The sequence below is a fragment of the Gorilla gorilla genome, chromosome 11 (genome assembly GCF_029281585.2).
Source record: "Gorilla gorilla gorilla isolate KB3781 chromosome 11, NHGRI_mGorGor1-v2.1_pri, whole genome shotgun sequence".
NCBI lineage: Eukaryota > Metazoa > Chordata > Mammalia > Primates > Hominidae > Gorilla > Gorilla gorilla.
This window is the reverse complement of record NC_073235.2, coordinates 54,451,536-54,468,816: the sequence shown is the minus strand read 5'-3', so window position 1 is coordinate 54,468,816 and position 17,281 is coordinate 54,451,536. Positions and strand designations below refer to the sequence as shown.

Sequence of the window (17,281 nt, the reverse complement as noted above, 5' to 3'; positions counted from 1 at the left end):
AGTGTAGGCTGTTTGAATTTATACATTACCGGGTCCACGTTTGATCTCACCAGGGGTAACTGCTCCTTGCAGACTGGTTTAAACTATGCAGAAAGTGCCTATGTTTTCCAATAGCAGGGTTCATAGAAAAGCCTCATTCATTATATAATACACATTGTTTGTTGAGCTAGCATGAATGGAAGTTCCTAAGCTGTGGCTGTATTATTATGTGCTTTCTGGCCAAACAAGCAGTGCAGATATACTGCTTCTTTGTTAAGGAAATCAGATGCTAGGCTTGTGGCCATACAGCACCCCAGTGCAGAGGCAGTGGGCAGTGTTCCTATACTCTACCTTGGAAGAGCGAAGCAGACTCACGTGTGTTTTGGGTTAGAGAATTGGACTCCTTCTCCCCCCTAGGTCAGGCTCATGCAATCTGTTAAAATCAGGATGAAATAATTTCCTGAAATCCCTGAAATCATACCACAGAGTGCTAGCTTTTAAATATAAGGTAAAGCTGATAATTGAATCTTTCTTTTGACTCTTGCTGGTGGTAGTTCCTATTTTTTTCATCAATACACGGAAACCTCGCAAGGTAGAATGGCTGGGGGTGGTTAATGGGAAGTGCTGTGGGGAGTCTGAATTTTATGTGAGTGCAGTGCCAATACATGTTGCTACATTTGAAACAGGAGTGTGTTATATAAGATTCTCTGGCTAAACCACCAAATAAACAGGTTATAACCAAAAAAAAAAAAAAACCCTGTGGTATACGTCAATGCAGACGTATATGTCTAATGATGTGCTATCCATGAAAGATAGAAATCCTCAGTTCTGTTAAGGCATTCCATTTTTCCTTCCTGTCTGTGTGTTTGCTCTAACTCTAACTCTGTTTCCGCAAAGTCTCTCTGCATGTTGCCCAACGTGCTCATAAATGATCAGACTGTCAGTGTATTGCAAGGGACTGTAGTCTGAAACATTGGTGGCTGAAATCAAGAAGGTCCACACTTGCAGGTGGGGTGGGGGAATGGCAAAGGCAATTAGAGGAGTTCAGTAAGCCAGCTTCCTGGGCTGGGTTCTTCAGAAGGCCTGATCACTTCTTCTACCCCTTCTCTGCTCCCTCAGTTATGAAACCTATGATGCCTTGTGAATTATAAGTTTTATTTTCGGCCATTGATTTTAAACTTGGGCAGGCAGTGAATTGCACCGAAGTGGACTGGAGTCATTTTAGAAATGCCTGTAGAAACTGGCTGCTGTGAAGAGTTGGCTAGGAACTAATAAATCCAGCTCCTTGTTCTCCAGAACTGTATACATTTCAGATGCACTGGTTCAGAGGGGAGCCATTATAAGTATGAAAACTTTTTTTTTTTTTTTTTTTTGCCTTTGGGTCCAGTGTCACAGGACAGCTGAGTTTTTCTGTAAGATGGGAAGTGAAGAGTGCAGTGACTTGACTCGGTGGTGGTAGTTGATGGCGGGTAGTGCTAGGTACTGCAGTGCTGTACTCCTGGTGACTCAGTGGTGGCCAGCAGGCTGAGATCCTCCGGGCTGTGCACATCCATGGAGGTGAGGAAGGTGGGAAACGTGAGGAGTGGAGTTGGGCATCTGGCCAATCCTCAGCTGAGAGTATGGGAGGCTTTCAGGTGGGTGGGATTGAAACCGTGTCACATAAATCAGAGGGGAAGACAGAGATGTTCGGAGGGGTGAACTGACTCTGAATGCTCATTTGAGTTTATTTGTTTTTATAAGGAAGAATAATGTGATGTGTTACCCAAGATGGTGTGAACAGAGCTTCAAGCCAATGGAGAAGACTAGGCCTAAATAGCTGACCTGGTGAAGTGACACATAAAGCCACACCTGGAGTGCCACCTCCTCAGCAGTCTTTCTCAGTGCCAATGCATTTATGGCTGTAAGTGTGGGGGGTTGTCCAGATGGAAGCAGAGCTCTCGGAACAGGTCTGGTGGATAGGCGTGGAAAGGCTTTTCTCAGATGGCCAGCTGCAGTCCGAGAATATATAGGCACTAAAAGCTGAGTACGGCACTTCGGTTGGGGGTGGGGGTTGGGGAACCATCCGCATATGTCCTACCATTCTGTGCTGTTGAAAATGTCTTTGTGGGGTGTGTGGGGGTTAACCTGTGATAAGTGATTATTTTCAATGTTTTCACACAGTAAGCTTGTAATAAGATCATCTTGCCTAGGGACTATTTTATTCCGAATAAGAATAAAACATTATTATACACTGTTAGCACCTCACATCCCCACAGTAGGAGAGAGATGTTGGTACTGTGATGCAAGGCCTTTCTTAAGAGTTTGGTCCAAAAGTAGATGTTATGCTCCCAGTGCCCTAGATTTTAGTTTGTAATCTCCGTATTTCACATACTCTATATGTGAAGAGAGAGGAAAAAGAAACATGCCGAAACACAACTTGAGTCAGGCATTTTAGATTCTTGAGTCCTGTGGAGCCTTTTTGGGCAAGTCCATTAACTTCTGCTTTGGTGTCCAGGAGGGTAGTTAAGAATCTGGATTACAAGGAAGTGCAAAAGATCATTCAGTGCCCCACAGCAGGGCCCCGCTTCCGAATAGGAGATTTCACACAGAACGTCACCTTACTTCTTGTATTACCTTGACATAGATGATGGAGTGTGTGCTTCCAGATGCACCCATACCTAGCCCAGGCTGGTTCTAGTGGATCATGCACATCGACTCTTCCTACATTAGCTGCTATATAAGAGCTGCCTATTTTACCTTCACTGTCCCCACTGTGTGTTAATACAAGTTCTAGTGGCCAAGATTTTTTTCATGGACTGAGCCCCCCATGTACACTATACTATGTGTTTTCATCTGATTTGCAGTAGATTTCATTAGATCTGCTCTTTAGTGTGTACGTGTATTTCATAAATGGATTCATTGTGTATTTTGATGTTTGTGGAATTATTCTGGAAATAGATTTATTTTTTCATTCATCAGGTTTATTACACAAACCGAGGGATGTTCTTATGGGGATCCATGGACGCAGCAGAGAAAGTTACCAAAAACCTACCACCCAGAAATAGTCACTGTTAATATATTGCTACACACCCTTTCAGATGATCAATCCACATATATGTAAATAGGTCAGTCTCAACCTGCTACTGTGTGTTGCATCCTATTCTGTCAAATGCTGTTCTTACTTGAGAAAATGTTGAGCGTACTAGGACTAGAACTGGCCTGCACAGGAGACACTTTGCAAAATTTAAAGCTCCTACATGGACCTTCTGGAATTGTGAGTAGCTTGAAATACGGATTCTTAGGGTATATTGTAAAGTGATGCCGGGGTTAGTTGCACATAGGAGTAATAGTTCATTTCTCTGACACAATTGCTTCCATTTCCAAATGCTTAAATTCTAAAGCATTTAGAAAGAGGGACCTGATCTTTTCCTGTGAAAAAGATGATCAGATCATCATTCAGGGCAATTTCCAGAGAGGAAAATATAGTCTTTAAGTGTTTTCAATCATAGAAAGGAATCATAATATATTGATTAATACTGTTAGAAATTTTATGTATGTAAAAGTTACAGCAAAGTAAATTTTACAAACTTAATATGTATGTATAACAATATCTGAGTATATATAAAAGCACATATTTAAATTTACATGTACATACACATTATTATAAGAATAGCTTTGTGTTAAACGATTTATTTTCTATAAGCTGTGGAACTATGTATGTTTGTCTCAATGTCTGTGCACCTCTGCATGCATGCGTACTGTTCACCCTCGTACCTTCACCTACATTCATATACAGATATGTTCCATGCATCGCTAATTGATGGTTAATGCTAAGTGAGAGATATCTACTGTGGAGCTTTTGGAGACGGAAAATTAACTGCTTTTGATGTGAACAAAGATACCCAAGAGAGTTGAAAGGCAAAGCTGCCATAAGAGAATAAAGGATTGCTCCTTTCAAAGATATAGTAAAGTTATTTTAAATATGAAGATATATCCTTGTGCTTGCTAGGGAGGCAGATAAACTTCAGACAGAAGGATTTATATGTTTAGGGGCCTTCAGAAGACACTTTAGGGATTTAAGGATTAGATTTCTTTTGGAAACAAGAAGACCAGAGGTCTCTATGGTTTGGTGGATCAGAGCATCTCTTCTGGAGTCAAAAAGTCTTTCTGGCCTATTTATAGAGAATGAGGACTGATCTGTAAGAGAATCTAAGGACTGGATGTTGGCATCTCTGACCACAGAAGAAAACCAAATGTTGCTCCTGGTTTGTGTAAGGAATTTGACTGAGAAAAATCAAGTTGTTTTACTCAGCTGAGCTATGTTGGTGTTTGGCTAGGGTATGTTAAGTAAATGACAAACAGGGCTTTCTCTTCAATCAGCAATGATGGTTTTCTAAAATATATATTGAAATTATTTCTAGATATAATTGGCATGGAGCCAAAGAGAGAAATTCCTTGAATCGATCAGATCCCATGAATTTGTTGTTTCAGCTTGTCAGTCTTGCTGCTTTCTTGTTAATTTTCTATTTTTGAGTCACAGAGGCAAGAATTCGGATCAATCCTCGCCAGGTACTTCCATGTCTCCTTTTCTGCTGCTGTTATTATTATTATTAGATTATGATGAGTCAATCCAGGATTTTAGAATATGGCCCTGTGACTCCCTTTGTATGTACTCAATGGACATTCCATTATTCTGTGGTACAAGACATTCTGCAAAAGGGTCAGCAATAACCGTGAAAAACCATTATTTTAGGGTGAAGGTGGGGAGGCTTCCCATTGCCTTAGCTCTTCTCTTTCTGTGGGGTTCAGCTTGGACCTTATTTCTATGTCAACAGTTCTCCCATTCTGGTCACTGTCTCCCCTTTAATGTCTCTTACCCAGGTGAACAAGGCCACTTAAGGAGGACAAGAGGATATAACTGGACTGGTTATCATTGTTCATTCTCTTCTCTTCCCTCTCCCACTAGTCCTTTAAAATAATCATGAAGCCATGAACTCAGATATCTATGACATTAAGTTAAAAATTGTACCAAGGAAGCGCTACAGATATAGGCTCTGTGTTCTCATCTACATCGGCTGATTTAGGGGCCTTTCATGTGTTTGCATCAGGCTCTGGCGGCTGTGAAAACAGCAACAGCTGTAACCTGCCACAATAGAAAAAATACATTCATTGGGTGGATCCCCGAGTTCTCACAGGAGGCTGGGGCACTGCCGTGTAAAGCTAGCGCCCCGTCCTCAGAACAACTTAGTGTGTAAAACCTAAGGGAGCTTACAGTTCATGTAAAATAATGACAACTTTGAGCTTTTTAAGACTTTGAAGGGCGTGAGTCTAAGATAAAACTGTGTGGCTATTTTTACAGCACGTATTGGTATGCCAAAAGAAGGTAGCCCAGATAGCTCACGTGACACTTTTTGAGATCTAAATAGACCAATACTTGCTCTTGCTCTACATTTTATATTCTTTTATAACATAACTATATAGTTTTAGTTATAAATATTTTCCTCTCTTTTTAAATGGTGCCACATTATCAGTACTTCCTGTGTCCTTTTTTTTCTTTTGTGTCTGTCATGAGAAATATTGAAAAGTCTTATATTTAAAACAGGATGTTTTGAATTTGCTTTTAGCCTTTTCATTCAGAGGAGTTGATCCAAGGGATCCACTCGGACACAGAGATTGGCAACTGTCAATTACTCAGGAGCTTGTCTGTGTAGTTTGTGGAAAAAAAAAAAAACAACAGTTCTCTTATTTTGCCTTTCTTATGCCTGTTATTCCTTAATCTCTCTTTTCTTTTTAGCCTGAGCATCATATAGGAAAAAGATTCTGACCTTCTACGTTATTACTCTATTGGCAGCTTTGTTGAAAAGTTTGGTGAGTGATAAGGTTGTAGTTGAAGTTGTTTCTAGATCTTTTTAAATCTCCATAAGACTTAAAAAATTTTGCCTTCTATTGGGCATATCTATCAGCCAGGAAAATTTCTGTTTTACTTTTTGTACTTTGTATTATGAAAAAATGTTGTAGTATAATAGTGTCATGATTGAAAGTGGAGACAGACCAGGCGCGGTGGCTCACACCTGTAATCTCAGCACTTTAGGAGGCACAGATGGGCAGATTGCTTGAGCTCAGGAGTTTGAGACCAGTCTGGGCAACATGGCAAAACCCCATCTTTGCAAAAAAATAAAAATAAAAAAAATTAGTGGGGCATGGTGGCGTGTGCCTGTAGTCCTAGCTACTCAGGAAGCTGAGGCAGGAGGATCGCTTGAACCCAGGAGGTTGAGGCTTCAGTGAGGCGTGATCATGCCACTGCACTTCAGGCTTGGTGACAGAATGAGACCCTGTCTCAAAAAAAAAAAAAAAAAAAAAAAAAAAAAAAAAGTGGAGACAGCGCCATATTGCCAGGGATTGAATCCTGACTTTCCCTTTCCTACTTTGTGGCCATGGGCATACTTCTTAAACTTTCTGTGCCTTGGTTTCCTCATCCCTGTCAATAATAATAGAACTTACTTTTTGGGTGGTTTTGAAGATTAAGTTAGTTAATGTGTATAAAGCCCTTAAAATCAGATATATATTATCTGCCATTATTGTTATACATATAATGAATATACTTACAGTTTCAGTAACTAAATATGCTCCTTCTTCTATAGGTTCTGATAGTCCCACCAAGTTTTTTGGTTTATTTTCAGAGCCCTTGCATGGTTTTTGACAGTGATTTCCAACAATCTTATAGTGGTTGACAGGTGAAAGAATTCAGTAATCCCCAAAGGCCTTATGATTAGTTCATTGCATTTTGTTTTAGAAAAGCATGTGGTAAAGTATAATTGAAATAATGCTGGGAGGCCGGGCGCAGTGGCTCACACCTGTAATCCCAGCACTTTGGGAGGCTGAGGTGGGTGGATCGTGAGGTCAGGAGTTTGAGACCAGCCTGGCCAAGATGGTGAAACCCCATCTGTACTAAAAATATAAAAATTAGTTGGGCGTGGTGGTGCGTGCCTGTAATCCCAGGTACCCAGGAGACTGAGGCAGGAGAATCACTTGGACTCTGGGAGGCAGAGGTTGCAGTGAGCCAAGATCACGCCATCACACTCCAGCCTGGGCGACAAAAGCAAAACTCCATCTTAAAAAATAAATAAATAAAAGAAAAAAGAAAGAAAGAACGCTGGGAGTTGGGAATCTTGGTCTTTGTCACTTCATAACAGTGACCGTGGGCAAGTCACTTAATCTCTGACTCTGTAATCCTCAGTTTTTCCCTCGTATAAAATGAAGACATTTGAGTAGATCATTTTCTAAGGTTTCTTCACATGCAAAATTTTGTACTTTTTGCTGATAAGCAGTTTCTTCAGTTAAGATAAAAATGTCACCATATGCCATTTGCTTTTTAAAATGATCAACTACCACGGTGTTTTGTACATACTGAGTAAGGTATCAGTGTTCGGACCTTGAGTCTGGATGTTTGGCCTTTTCAGAATCTTTGAAGGAAGCAGGTATGTGTGGTACATATCTTTGAGTAGAGTAGATGTTTGAAAAGGAAAATGTTTTATTTAAGACTTTTAATTCTAGAAGCCAAAAAGGATGCTTTGTCTATTGCTTGTTCGCTTGCCAATACCCATGGTGCACTTCCAGCCCACAGTGATTTGAGCTTGGAAACACTTGAATCTCATCTCTAAGAAAAAAAAATCAAAAGCAAAAGCTTTCTGAGAAGTAAATTTCTCCTAACTCTTACTAATGATTGAGGAAAGGTAATTCTGCTTTAAATTATTTTTCCTTCTTGGCTAAGGTATCTGAGCTCTACACTACCAGAGTATTGATATAAAAATATTTTAAATTATTGTTTTGTGATTATCCTGCCTAATCATCAAGAATATTTGTTGTTCAGTGTTTTCTTGCTTTACAAATTTTCTTCAGCTCATTATTATTATCCTTTGGGATGTCCTAAAACCAATAATTCATCAGTTGAAAAACCCCAGGAATACAATCAATTCTAGGAGACAGTCATTAATTTTAAAAGTCATTCATTACTTTTAAAAGGAATAATTGTGCCTCACCTGGTTAAGTTCCCTCTATGATAAGGTGAAAGGATGCAAAGATGAGAGAGAAAAAGTCAGTCCTGACTTGAGCCCAATCTCTCAAACATCCCTTTAAATAATGTTTGCATGAAGTAAGGGCTGGAGGCAAGTATTTGTCAAGCTAGAAAACTATGGCGAATGTCATGCTAAAATGGTTAGTGCATAAACAGATTAGTTCCCTAGCTTATTTCCAAAGAGTTATTATTGATAGCTTAATATCATCTAACTTCAAATGATGTCCTGGAGATTAATGTCTTGGGGTTTACTTGGTTCAATGGTTCTATTGATCCAAGTGATAGAATTAAGAACCTGTTGATCAAATTTGCAAATCATCTCACTTGAGCATGTTGTTAACGCTTCGAATATAGGAATGGAACCAAGGTGAAATTGATAAGGTAGGGGAGCACAGAAAATTTAATTATGATGCACAGGGCCCTTTGTGAAGTGCTAGGATATTGCAGAACAGGGTAAGGAATGAAAGCACACAGATCAAGGAAGGCTGGGTAGACATTAGATTTCAAAAAGAAAAGACCACATGATAGTCACATTTCATATTTAGTTAACTAAAACCCAAAAATTTGGTACATAAAACATAATGCATATTCCTAGAGTGCCAATGGCGGTATTTTTCTGTATTGTAAAAATCCCTAAAGTCATATTTTGTACTTTATTGATCCAAAGGAACACTTTTCCTCACATATTTAACATGTCTAACACAGGGCTACATCTTAAAACTAATGTTGTCTTGCAGTTTTATTGGCAGCTTTTTCCCCTTAGTGGTACATAATCTAATGTTGAATCTTAAAAATATTGATATCTCAAATTCAGTGAAATGGGAATATTTGGGGGAAAAAATCTTTAAACAATACAAAACCATAGAGTGTAAAAAATTAGTCTTCCTTGATGACATCCTAATCTGCTGTCCTCCCCACTGGTAGCCATTCTTAACAATTCAGTGGATATCCATTTCTATGCATTAACAAACAGGAATATTTAGAAAAATGTACTTACAAGCAAACATGTCATATTTGTAATCTTTAAAAATGCAAATAAGATCATAATAAATATTATTATTCTGACTTGCTTTCTTTACCTGAAAATGTACTGTGGATTTTTTTTTCATATCAATTGATTCTTCTTAATAAAAAGTGACATAATTGCTGTGCAGCGTGGTTTAGCCATGATGAATTTTTCCCACTGATAGAGATTTAGACTATTTTTCATTTTTCAGTCCTACAGTTAAATGCTACAGTTAACATTCTTTTTTTTTTTTTTTCTGTGAGACAGAGTCTTGCTCTGTTGGCCAGGTTGGAGTGCAGTGGCACAATCTTGGCTCGCTGCAACCTCCATCTCCTGGGCTCAAGCAATTCTCCTGCCTCAGCCTCCTGAGCAGCTGGGATTACAGGTGTGTGCCACCACGCCCAGCTAATTTTTGTATTTTTAGTAGAGACGGGGGTTTCACCATGTTGGCCAGGCTGGTCTCGAACTCCTGACCTCAGGTAATCCACCTGCCTCGGCCTCCCAAAGTGCTGGGATTACAGGCGTAAACCACCGCGCCTGGCCCAACATTCTTTTATGTGAATCTTTGTGTACACATGGAGCATTTCTCCAAAACAGCTTCTTAGAAGCAAAATTACTGGATCAAAGGATTAACACATTTTAAGATGTATATATATTGGTGAGCATTGTAAAACATTTTTACATTATACATTCTTTTTTGGTTCAGAAAAAAACCAATTTAGTTCAACCTTTTTAACTTGAAATGTAAGACTTCAAAGAAGTTTCTTGATTGTGGAGAGCAACTTTAGGATATGACCTCCAGATTCTATAGGAAGAATTTATTTACTCTCTGTTGTAATAATTTGGTTTTGGTTTAAAAATAACACACAAAAACTTGGGAAGTTTCATATGCCCTTATCATATCAAAGATGAAACCGTTGAGGCCCAGAGAGATTAGGCCACTTGTTTAGAATGACGCAATCTGTAGTAGAAGTGGACCTAGAGCCTTCCTCACTTTTTTTTTTTTTTTTTTTTTTGAGATGGTGTCTTGCTCTGTCGCCCAGGCTGGAGTGCAGTGGCACAATCTCGGCTCACTACAAGCTCTGTCTCCCAGGTTCACGCCATTCTCCTGCCTCAGCCTCCCATGTAGCTGGGGCTACAGGCGCCCGCCACCACGCCCGGCTAATTTTTTGTATTTTTAGTAGAGACGGGGTTTCACTGTGTTAGCCAGGATGGCCTCGATCTCCTGACCTTGTGATCTGCCCGCATTGGCCTCCCAAAGTACTGGGATTACAGACGTGAGCCACCGCGCCCAGCCCACGTTTCTTTCTAGAGCAATATTCTTTTTATGATGCCAAATTCCAAGGTTAGTACTATAAAAAAATGGAATAAACCTGAAGAGTGGTATAATCATATAATTTGTATGGTGCTTGACAGCTTACAAAACAGTTGGGAGTTGGGAGAATCTCCAAAACAGAGATTGGATTGCTCTCTGACCCAAATGGTGAGAACTTTATCTACTTGTAGACCACATTTGCTTCCCAATTTCTTTCAAGCGTTTGTTTGATGTTGCTTTATGATATGGTTTGAAGTCCCAAGTCGCTGATGGATTAGAATGATAATACACCCATAAAACTTAAATGAACATAAAATTTCAATGCTAGAGAATGTCACAAAGATGTTTTGTGTTTTAGGGAAATGTTAGTGTTCTCATGATTTGTATGCAGGTCTTGATGACAGTTGCAAGTTACTGCTACATTTGGCCTTAGCCATGAGCATCCGAATTTCATTTTTATTCTCTGCCTTTCTCATTTATGATTCATCTCCATGAGCTTCCAATTCAAAGAAACATTTGCATGATTCAGTAGCAATATTTTTTAAAAGGTAAAAGCAACAGCAGTATTTGTAAAAGGTACGAGGAACTGTAAGTTCTGGGGGTGGGGCTGGAGAGTGTCCCTGACAACATGCTCAAATTAGGATAAATTGAGAGGGTTTAATAAAATGAAAAGGTATTGGTAGGGTGCAAGGAAACCACAAGGGATAGTGCTGTACCCCCATGGCTAGTAAGTGCACTCCTAGAAAGGGTGTGGTTATAGGAACCTGGGAGGACTGAGTTGCATCCAGAAAGCTACCTTGAGAAGGATGCAGCTTTCCCTGTGGATGGATACAGCCAGCTTTGAAGCATCCCACAAGGAGGAAGCCAGAGAATAAATACCCTAATCTTAGTCTCCCTTACTCTGATCCCTGCTAGGGTGCCTTTTGGCCAAACTCAGCCAGAAGCCAAAGAGCAGAGCTTACCGGTTAGCCATGCAGTGCAATAGCAGAGTGGGGAAGGATGAAGGGTGGTTTAGAGAGGTGATTTGGTTCCATCTGTATTACTGTATTGTCTGAGTGTATATTCACATAAGTTGATGAAAGCATGCAATTGGGAGACATTCTTTTTTTATTTTTTTTGAGACAGGGTCTTCCTCTGTTGCCCAGTCTGGAGAGCAGTGGCACAGTCATGGCTCACTGCAGCCTTGGACCTCCTGGGCTGAAGTGATCCTCCCACCTCATTCTCTTGAGTAGCTGGGACTACAGGTGCATGCCATCATGCCTGGCTTATTTTTTTGTAGAGGTAGGGTCTCACTGTGTTGCCCAGGCTGATCTCATACTCCTGGGCTCAAGCAGTCCTCCTGCCTCGGCTTCCCAAAGTGCTAAGATTACAGCCATAAGCCACTGCGCTCAGCCTGAAGCCATTCTTAAAGCACACCTCTGAAGATGCTGGTGAGGCTCTGAAGGAGCTGTTGTTGGTCATCTTCCTTTGGAGATGTGTGTTGGCTTTCATATGTGGGAATAGTTTCACTGCAATCAGTCTCCTGGGTTTTAATTCCTGTACTGTTGCTTTGATGAAGACCTTGAGCACTTCAACAAAATATCTAGCAATAGGAGCAAATAAAAGATTTAAATGTTAGTTTTGTGGAGAAAGCTTGAGAAGCTAAGCTAAGAGGGCTTCCATGACTGCCTTCAAATACCCAGAGGTCTCTGTGGAGACTGAGAAGATAAAGGAAAGTGCGAATGAGACCAACTTGTGGCTTAGATGTGCTCCATGGTCATGGCCAGGCCAGAATAATTTTTGGGATCTCTCCAAATGTCATCACGTTGTGATTGCCACCACATGTAATAGTGAGAGGAGTGGTGGGAACAGGGATTAGCAATGTGAGATTTTTACAGTTCTGATGACAGCCTCCTTATTAAAAGATATATTGACCGGGCAGGGGTGGGAATGCTAAGAGGAGCATTTCCTTTACATGGATGATAGTAGCTTGGAGGCCAAGTCTTGCCATTTTTAGTCAAGCTAAAACAGACCCCAATGTGTCTGTATTTAAAAATCAACTTTGGCTACTGGTTTTACGGTGTGTAAAATATGTGAAAATCCATTGATCTACATGTATGATATGTGCACATTTCTATACATGTGTTATACTTTAATTAGAAATTTTGGGAGTGTCTTTTGGGGAAACAAGTGAAACTAATGGAATTCTGAAAGCTGTGATCAGGATTAGGATGGATATAATGAAGGCCCTTACTTTCCATTGCTAAGACTTACAAAATGTGGAAGGGAGTAGATTCATGCCCTCACTAGATGCTGGAATCCTGAGTGCAGAAAGAGCACTAACCCTTGACTGGTGGACCAGTTGGCCAAGGATTGGGACATGTAACCCATCACTGGGATATGGTAAGAGCATGCCCCTCCAGTCTCTGGAACAGAAGGTGCTCTCATTGGTGATGTTCATGGTGGCCTTTTGCTTCACTGCCCTCCCTGGGACCGATCGCGATAGTGGTGGTTATGTGCCCAAGCCAGCAGATACCTCCCATCTCTGAATAGCCATGATTCTTAAGATAAGGCGAACTCGGGGGAAGTAGATTTTCTCCTTGCTTTTAGCAGTGTCTGCAGGGTCAAAGCCAGGCTGTTCTCAGTGGTGAGAGCTGGTCCTTATGCTTACAGAACTGTGCCAGTGGCCACAGGAGAGAGTCAATTCCAGCAATAAGGAATAAAATGATTGCCATGAGTCTCAGCTGTGGTTTATTCTGATAAGATTCTAAGGTTCAGATGTTTACTCCTGGAAGGGTGTGTGCCTGGCATATGGTATACAGAGACACTCACTAGAGAGGTACTGCATATGTCTTTAAATATATGTAAGGAGCTTTCTGAAAGCTAAGCTAGCATACATATTATATGAAGACTGCTTGGATTGTTTCATTTTCACAGTTTAAGGACTTAAAATAATCTACTTAAAATTGATTTCTAATTTTTATAACTCAAATTCTTAAATTATTACTAGTGTAGAGTGCAGTGTTATAAGAACGGTGAGGCAGATCTTGTAACTGAAGTACACTGTTACCATTTGTTATGGGTGCTTTTCATCAGTTCAGCTGTAATATTTTGAATAACTATGTGTGTGTGTGAAACTCCTTGCATCAGAGCTACACTATAAAGAACTATGCAAATTATGTAAGATATTATAACAGGACTTTATTAAGATTGAATAGTATGTTGATAAATATGATATTGTTCTGCTTTGGTTTTGAAATTACACAGGTATAAAAATAGCTAAAAAAATTGTTCCTCCCACATTCCAAATATAAAGTAGGTAAATTTACCCCTAAAATTTAAGAGCAAGAAAAAAAAGAGTCGGATACAAATAAGATAGAAAAAGGATGAGAAATGCATAATCTAGAGTCTATGAATGTTTTGATTTATATTGCTTTTAACTAAAATATGTTCTGGCTGTAAGATGTACAACTAGTTGTTACATTTTTCATTTGAGTGCTGCATTTACATAGAGAAGCTGGCTTTCAAAATGCCAGCCAGCAGCCAACTCAAATGTGGAATATATGTGTCTAACTTAGTGACTAGTTTTGTAAGATGTCTTGAGGAGGTTGGGGGAAGGGTACGCATGGGACACCTTGTTCTGGAAACTCAGCCAGAATTTTGTCAGCTGTGATTCATCTGATTCTTAGGGTATTTGAATTTCCAGTTCCTAATTTAGAGCTTGCAAAGATACTGTGAACCCGAAGCCTCACCTCCATGTATTTAATGGAAGATGTATAGTTTTGAAGTTCCAGATTGCCTTCCGGCAGAAAATGAGGACATTCAGCAGGCTCTGGCTATAAACTATATCATTTCTTTAGAAGTATAAAAAGTATCCATTATCCTATCAGCATTTGTGTTAAATGACTTCTGAGATTCTCTAATCAAGGATGTTGATAGACTTTGGAAGCATTTCCCAGATTACTGATTGGGCCTTCCTCGAGGTCCTTAGACTCCAAGGAATTATTGGACCTGTCTGCTATACTGGGAACAGATCAGACACTGATAGGTAGTTGTTATCTTTGTACCTACATTTAAAAATACCTAGCCTCCCATTTGAAAGGAGCCCTTTTTCTGTGATCACATACTGTATTGATGTTTCGCAGAACATACTATGAGAGAAATTATTTGCAGTAGGTAATTGGGAGCCGTTGACAGATTTTTAAACTGGAAAGTGGTTTGATCAGCTGTGCATTGGTCAGGGTAGAAGATGGATTTGAGGAGAGGAAGAATTCAGGCAGGGAGTCCGAATAAAAAGCTGTGGAAATAGTACAGGTGTGAGCTGATGGAAGCCTGAACTAGGGCAGCAGTAGCGGGGATAGAGAGGAGGAGGTGAACTGAAAAAATATTTAAGTCACAAATGCAGCAGGTTTAATGGCTAATTAGCTTATGAAGGAAGAGGAACTCCCACTTTTGGCTTAGGTGGCTGACTGGTTGGACAGTGATGCCACTGAGATTGGGAAACTAGGCCATTTCTTCTGATATCTTTTCCACTGACCCTGGGGATCTCGGGTTAGAAGCCAGGTCCAGGATTGAAGGCCTCAACCCTTTAGCTATTGGTTTCTGGCTAAGAAAGTTACTGACTTCATCCCAAGATCATGAAATAGTTTCGTTCTAGACAGCTGGGACTCCTGGTTACCAGGAACTTGCTGCCAAATAATCGGTTACGGCTCTGTCTGTTCTGGGCCTGTACCTATCCTCATATACCCTATTATGCCATGTTTGGAAACTATAGAGGAAGCTTGCCATATATTATCCTTTTACATTAAATATTTCTTTTTCTATTTAGAAGTAGATTGTAACATTTTCCAGAGTCTCTCATACTTCTTATATGTGATAGATGAGTTTCTAGCCATTAATTTATGCGCCTGTTGATACATGTGAAAAAAACAGGTCCCTAGTCAAATAAGCTTGATAATCACCGTACTCCGTCCCTTTCTCAAAAGATTCACAGCACCCAGTAGCCCACTAATATCTCTTCGCATTCCACAATAAATAAACCAATTAAATTTTATTTAACCCAAAGATATTCCAAACTTACTTGATCTCAGAATCCATTTTTTTCCCTAAAGAATACCTATTAAGTACTTGAGTAACTAGTATACTACAGAATACAATTATGGAAATGCTGGTTTAGTTATTTACACCAGGCCTCATAATCACTGCAAACCATCTCAGTGTTGTAGACTGGAAGGATCTTGTGGGACAGAGTGAAGTTAACGTTAAATAGAGATACAGTATATATATTTCTGGGGCCTCCCTCTTAGGAGACTTTGATTCAGTTAGTTTGGAGTAAGGCTTAGGATTCATATTTTTGGCAAACGCTCCCCAAATCACTTTCATGTAAATTCTTTGAGAAATACTGGGTCAAATTATTGTCTTGGTCAGCTCGAGAGTTTGTGACAGTGCACACAGCACTTAGTTTCCCTGTTCTTTTAGCTTCTTGTCCACTTATTTGGGGTGGTAAGCACTTTGAAGTATGAATGTCTTTCTTTAAATAAAACGTAATTGGTTTATTCATCTCCCTATCCTTACCCTACCCTTGCTTGCCTCAAGACGGGCACTCAATAAATGGTTGTTGGAATGAATTGAAATTCAATAACTTTAATTCCTCCAGGAATCAAGAGGAATCTAGGGAATGGTCAGAAATGATTGAACACAATATATTTTATCAGGGATTCCCAAGGGACACACACACACACACACACACACACACACACACACACACACACACACCCCCGCCCAGCCACTCTACTTTTTTTTTCTTTGAAAAAATCAAAGTGAATTTAAAATTGGGGGTTAGCAGGTTTAGGAAATTAAAAAGCCTATATACTTTTTTTTTTTTTGAGGTGGAGTCTGACTCTGTTGCCCAGGCTGGAGTGCAGTGGCACGATCTCGGCTGACTGCAACCTCCATTTCCCAGGTTCAAGTGATTCTCCTGCCTCAGCCTCCCAAGTAGCTGGGATTACAAGCATGCATCACCACGCCCAGCTAACGGCTAATTTTTGTATTTTTAATAGAGACTGGGTTTCACCTTGTTGGTCAGGCTGGTCTTGAACTCCTGACCTCAGGTGATCCACCGCCTTGGTCTCCCACAGTGCTAGGATTACAGGCATGAGCCACTGTGCCCGGCTGGAAATTAAAAGGTCTATATTCTTAAAAGAGCCAGAATATGATGAGACACTCAGCTATATTGATTGTAAAAATAATTGGTGGTAGTGTTAGTCTCCCTCCTCGCCTACAATCCTAGACCCTATTCCCTAGAGTAAACACTTGATAGTTTGTTTCTTTAATAACAGCTTCACTGCATATAATTCACATACCAAGGAATTCAGCCATTTAAAGTGTACAATTCAGGGGTTTTACTATATTCAGAGTGGTACAACTACAATCATCACCATGACCAATTTAGAACATTTTAATCACCCCAAAAAGAAAACTCATACCTATTAGCAGCCACTCCCCATCTCCTTCCAACTCTCTCAGCCCTAGGGTGTGTTTGTGCATTTGCCTCTTCTGGATATTTCATACATTGGGAACCACACAATAGACAGCCTTTTGTAGGCTTCTTTCACTTAACATAATGTTTTCAGGATCCATCTGTGTTGCAGCTTTTATCAGCATTTCATTTCTTTGTATTGCCAAATATTATTCCATTACATGGATATATCACATTTTATCCATTCATCCATTGATGGACATTTGGGCTGTTTCCACTTTGTGGCTGTTATGAATAATGATTCTGCTGTGAACATTCATGCACAAGTTCTTGGGTATGTGTGGATCATAAGTTTCTTCACCAGTCACATCAAAATGTGTCATCTTTAATAATTTGATGTATACTACAAGTATATCGAAGATTCAAGGTGTTTTAGAATCCCACTCCACTGGCCTGAATGGCCATATCTCA

At 39.9% G+C, this 17,281-nt stretch overlaps 1 protein-coding gene across 9 annotated transcripts in view; it reads left to right on the top strand.

Annotated features, from left to right (window-relative positions):
* CACNB4 (calcium voltage-gated channel auxiliary subunit beta 4) overlaps positions 1-17,281 on the top strand; it is a 265,350-nt gene that overhangs the window by 125,520 nt on the left and 122,549 nt on the right. For 3 of the 9 annotated variants that reach the window (XM_063694841.1, XM_063694844.1, XM_019022717.4), the window contains exon 2: positions 1,720-1,879. The exons of the other annotated variants lie outside the window; for them this stretch is intronic. In XM_063694841.1, the coding sequence (XP_063550911.1) occupies positions 1,874-1,879 (6 nt within the window). In that variant the 5' untranslated portion in view covers positions 1,720-1,873. The remainder of the gene's footprint in view (positions 1-1,719; positions 1,880-17,281) is intronic. 9 annotated transcript variants of the gene reach the window in all.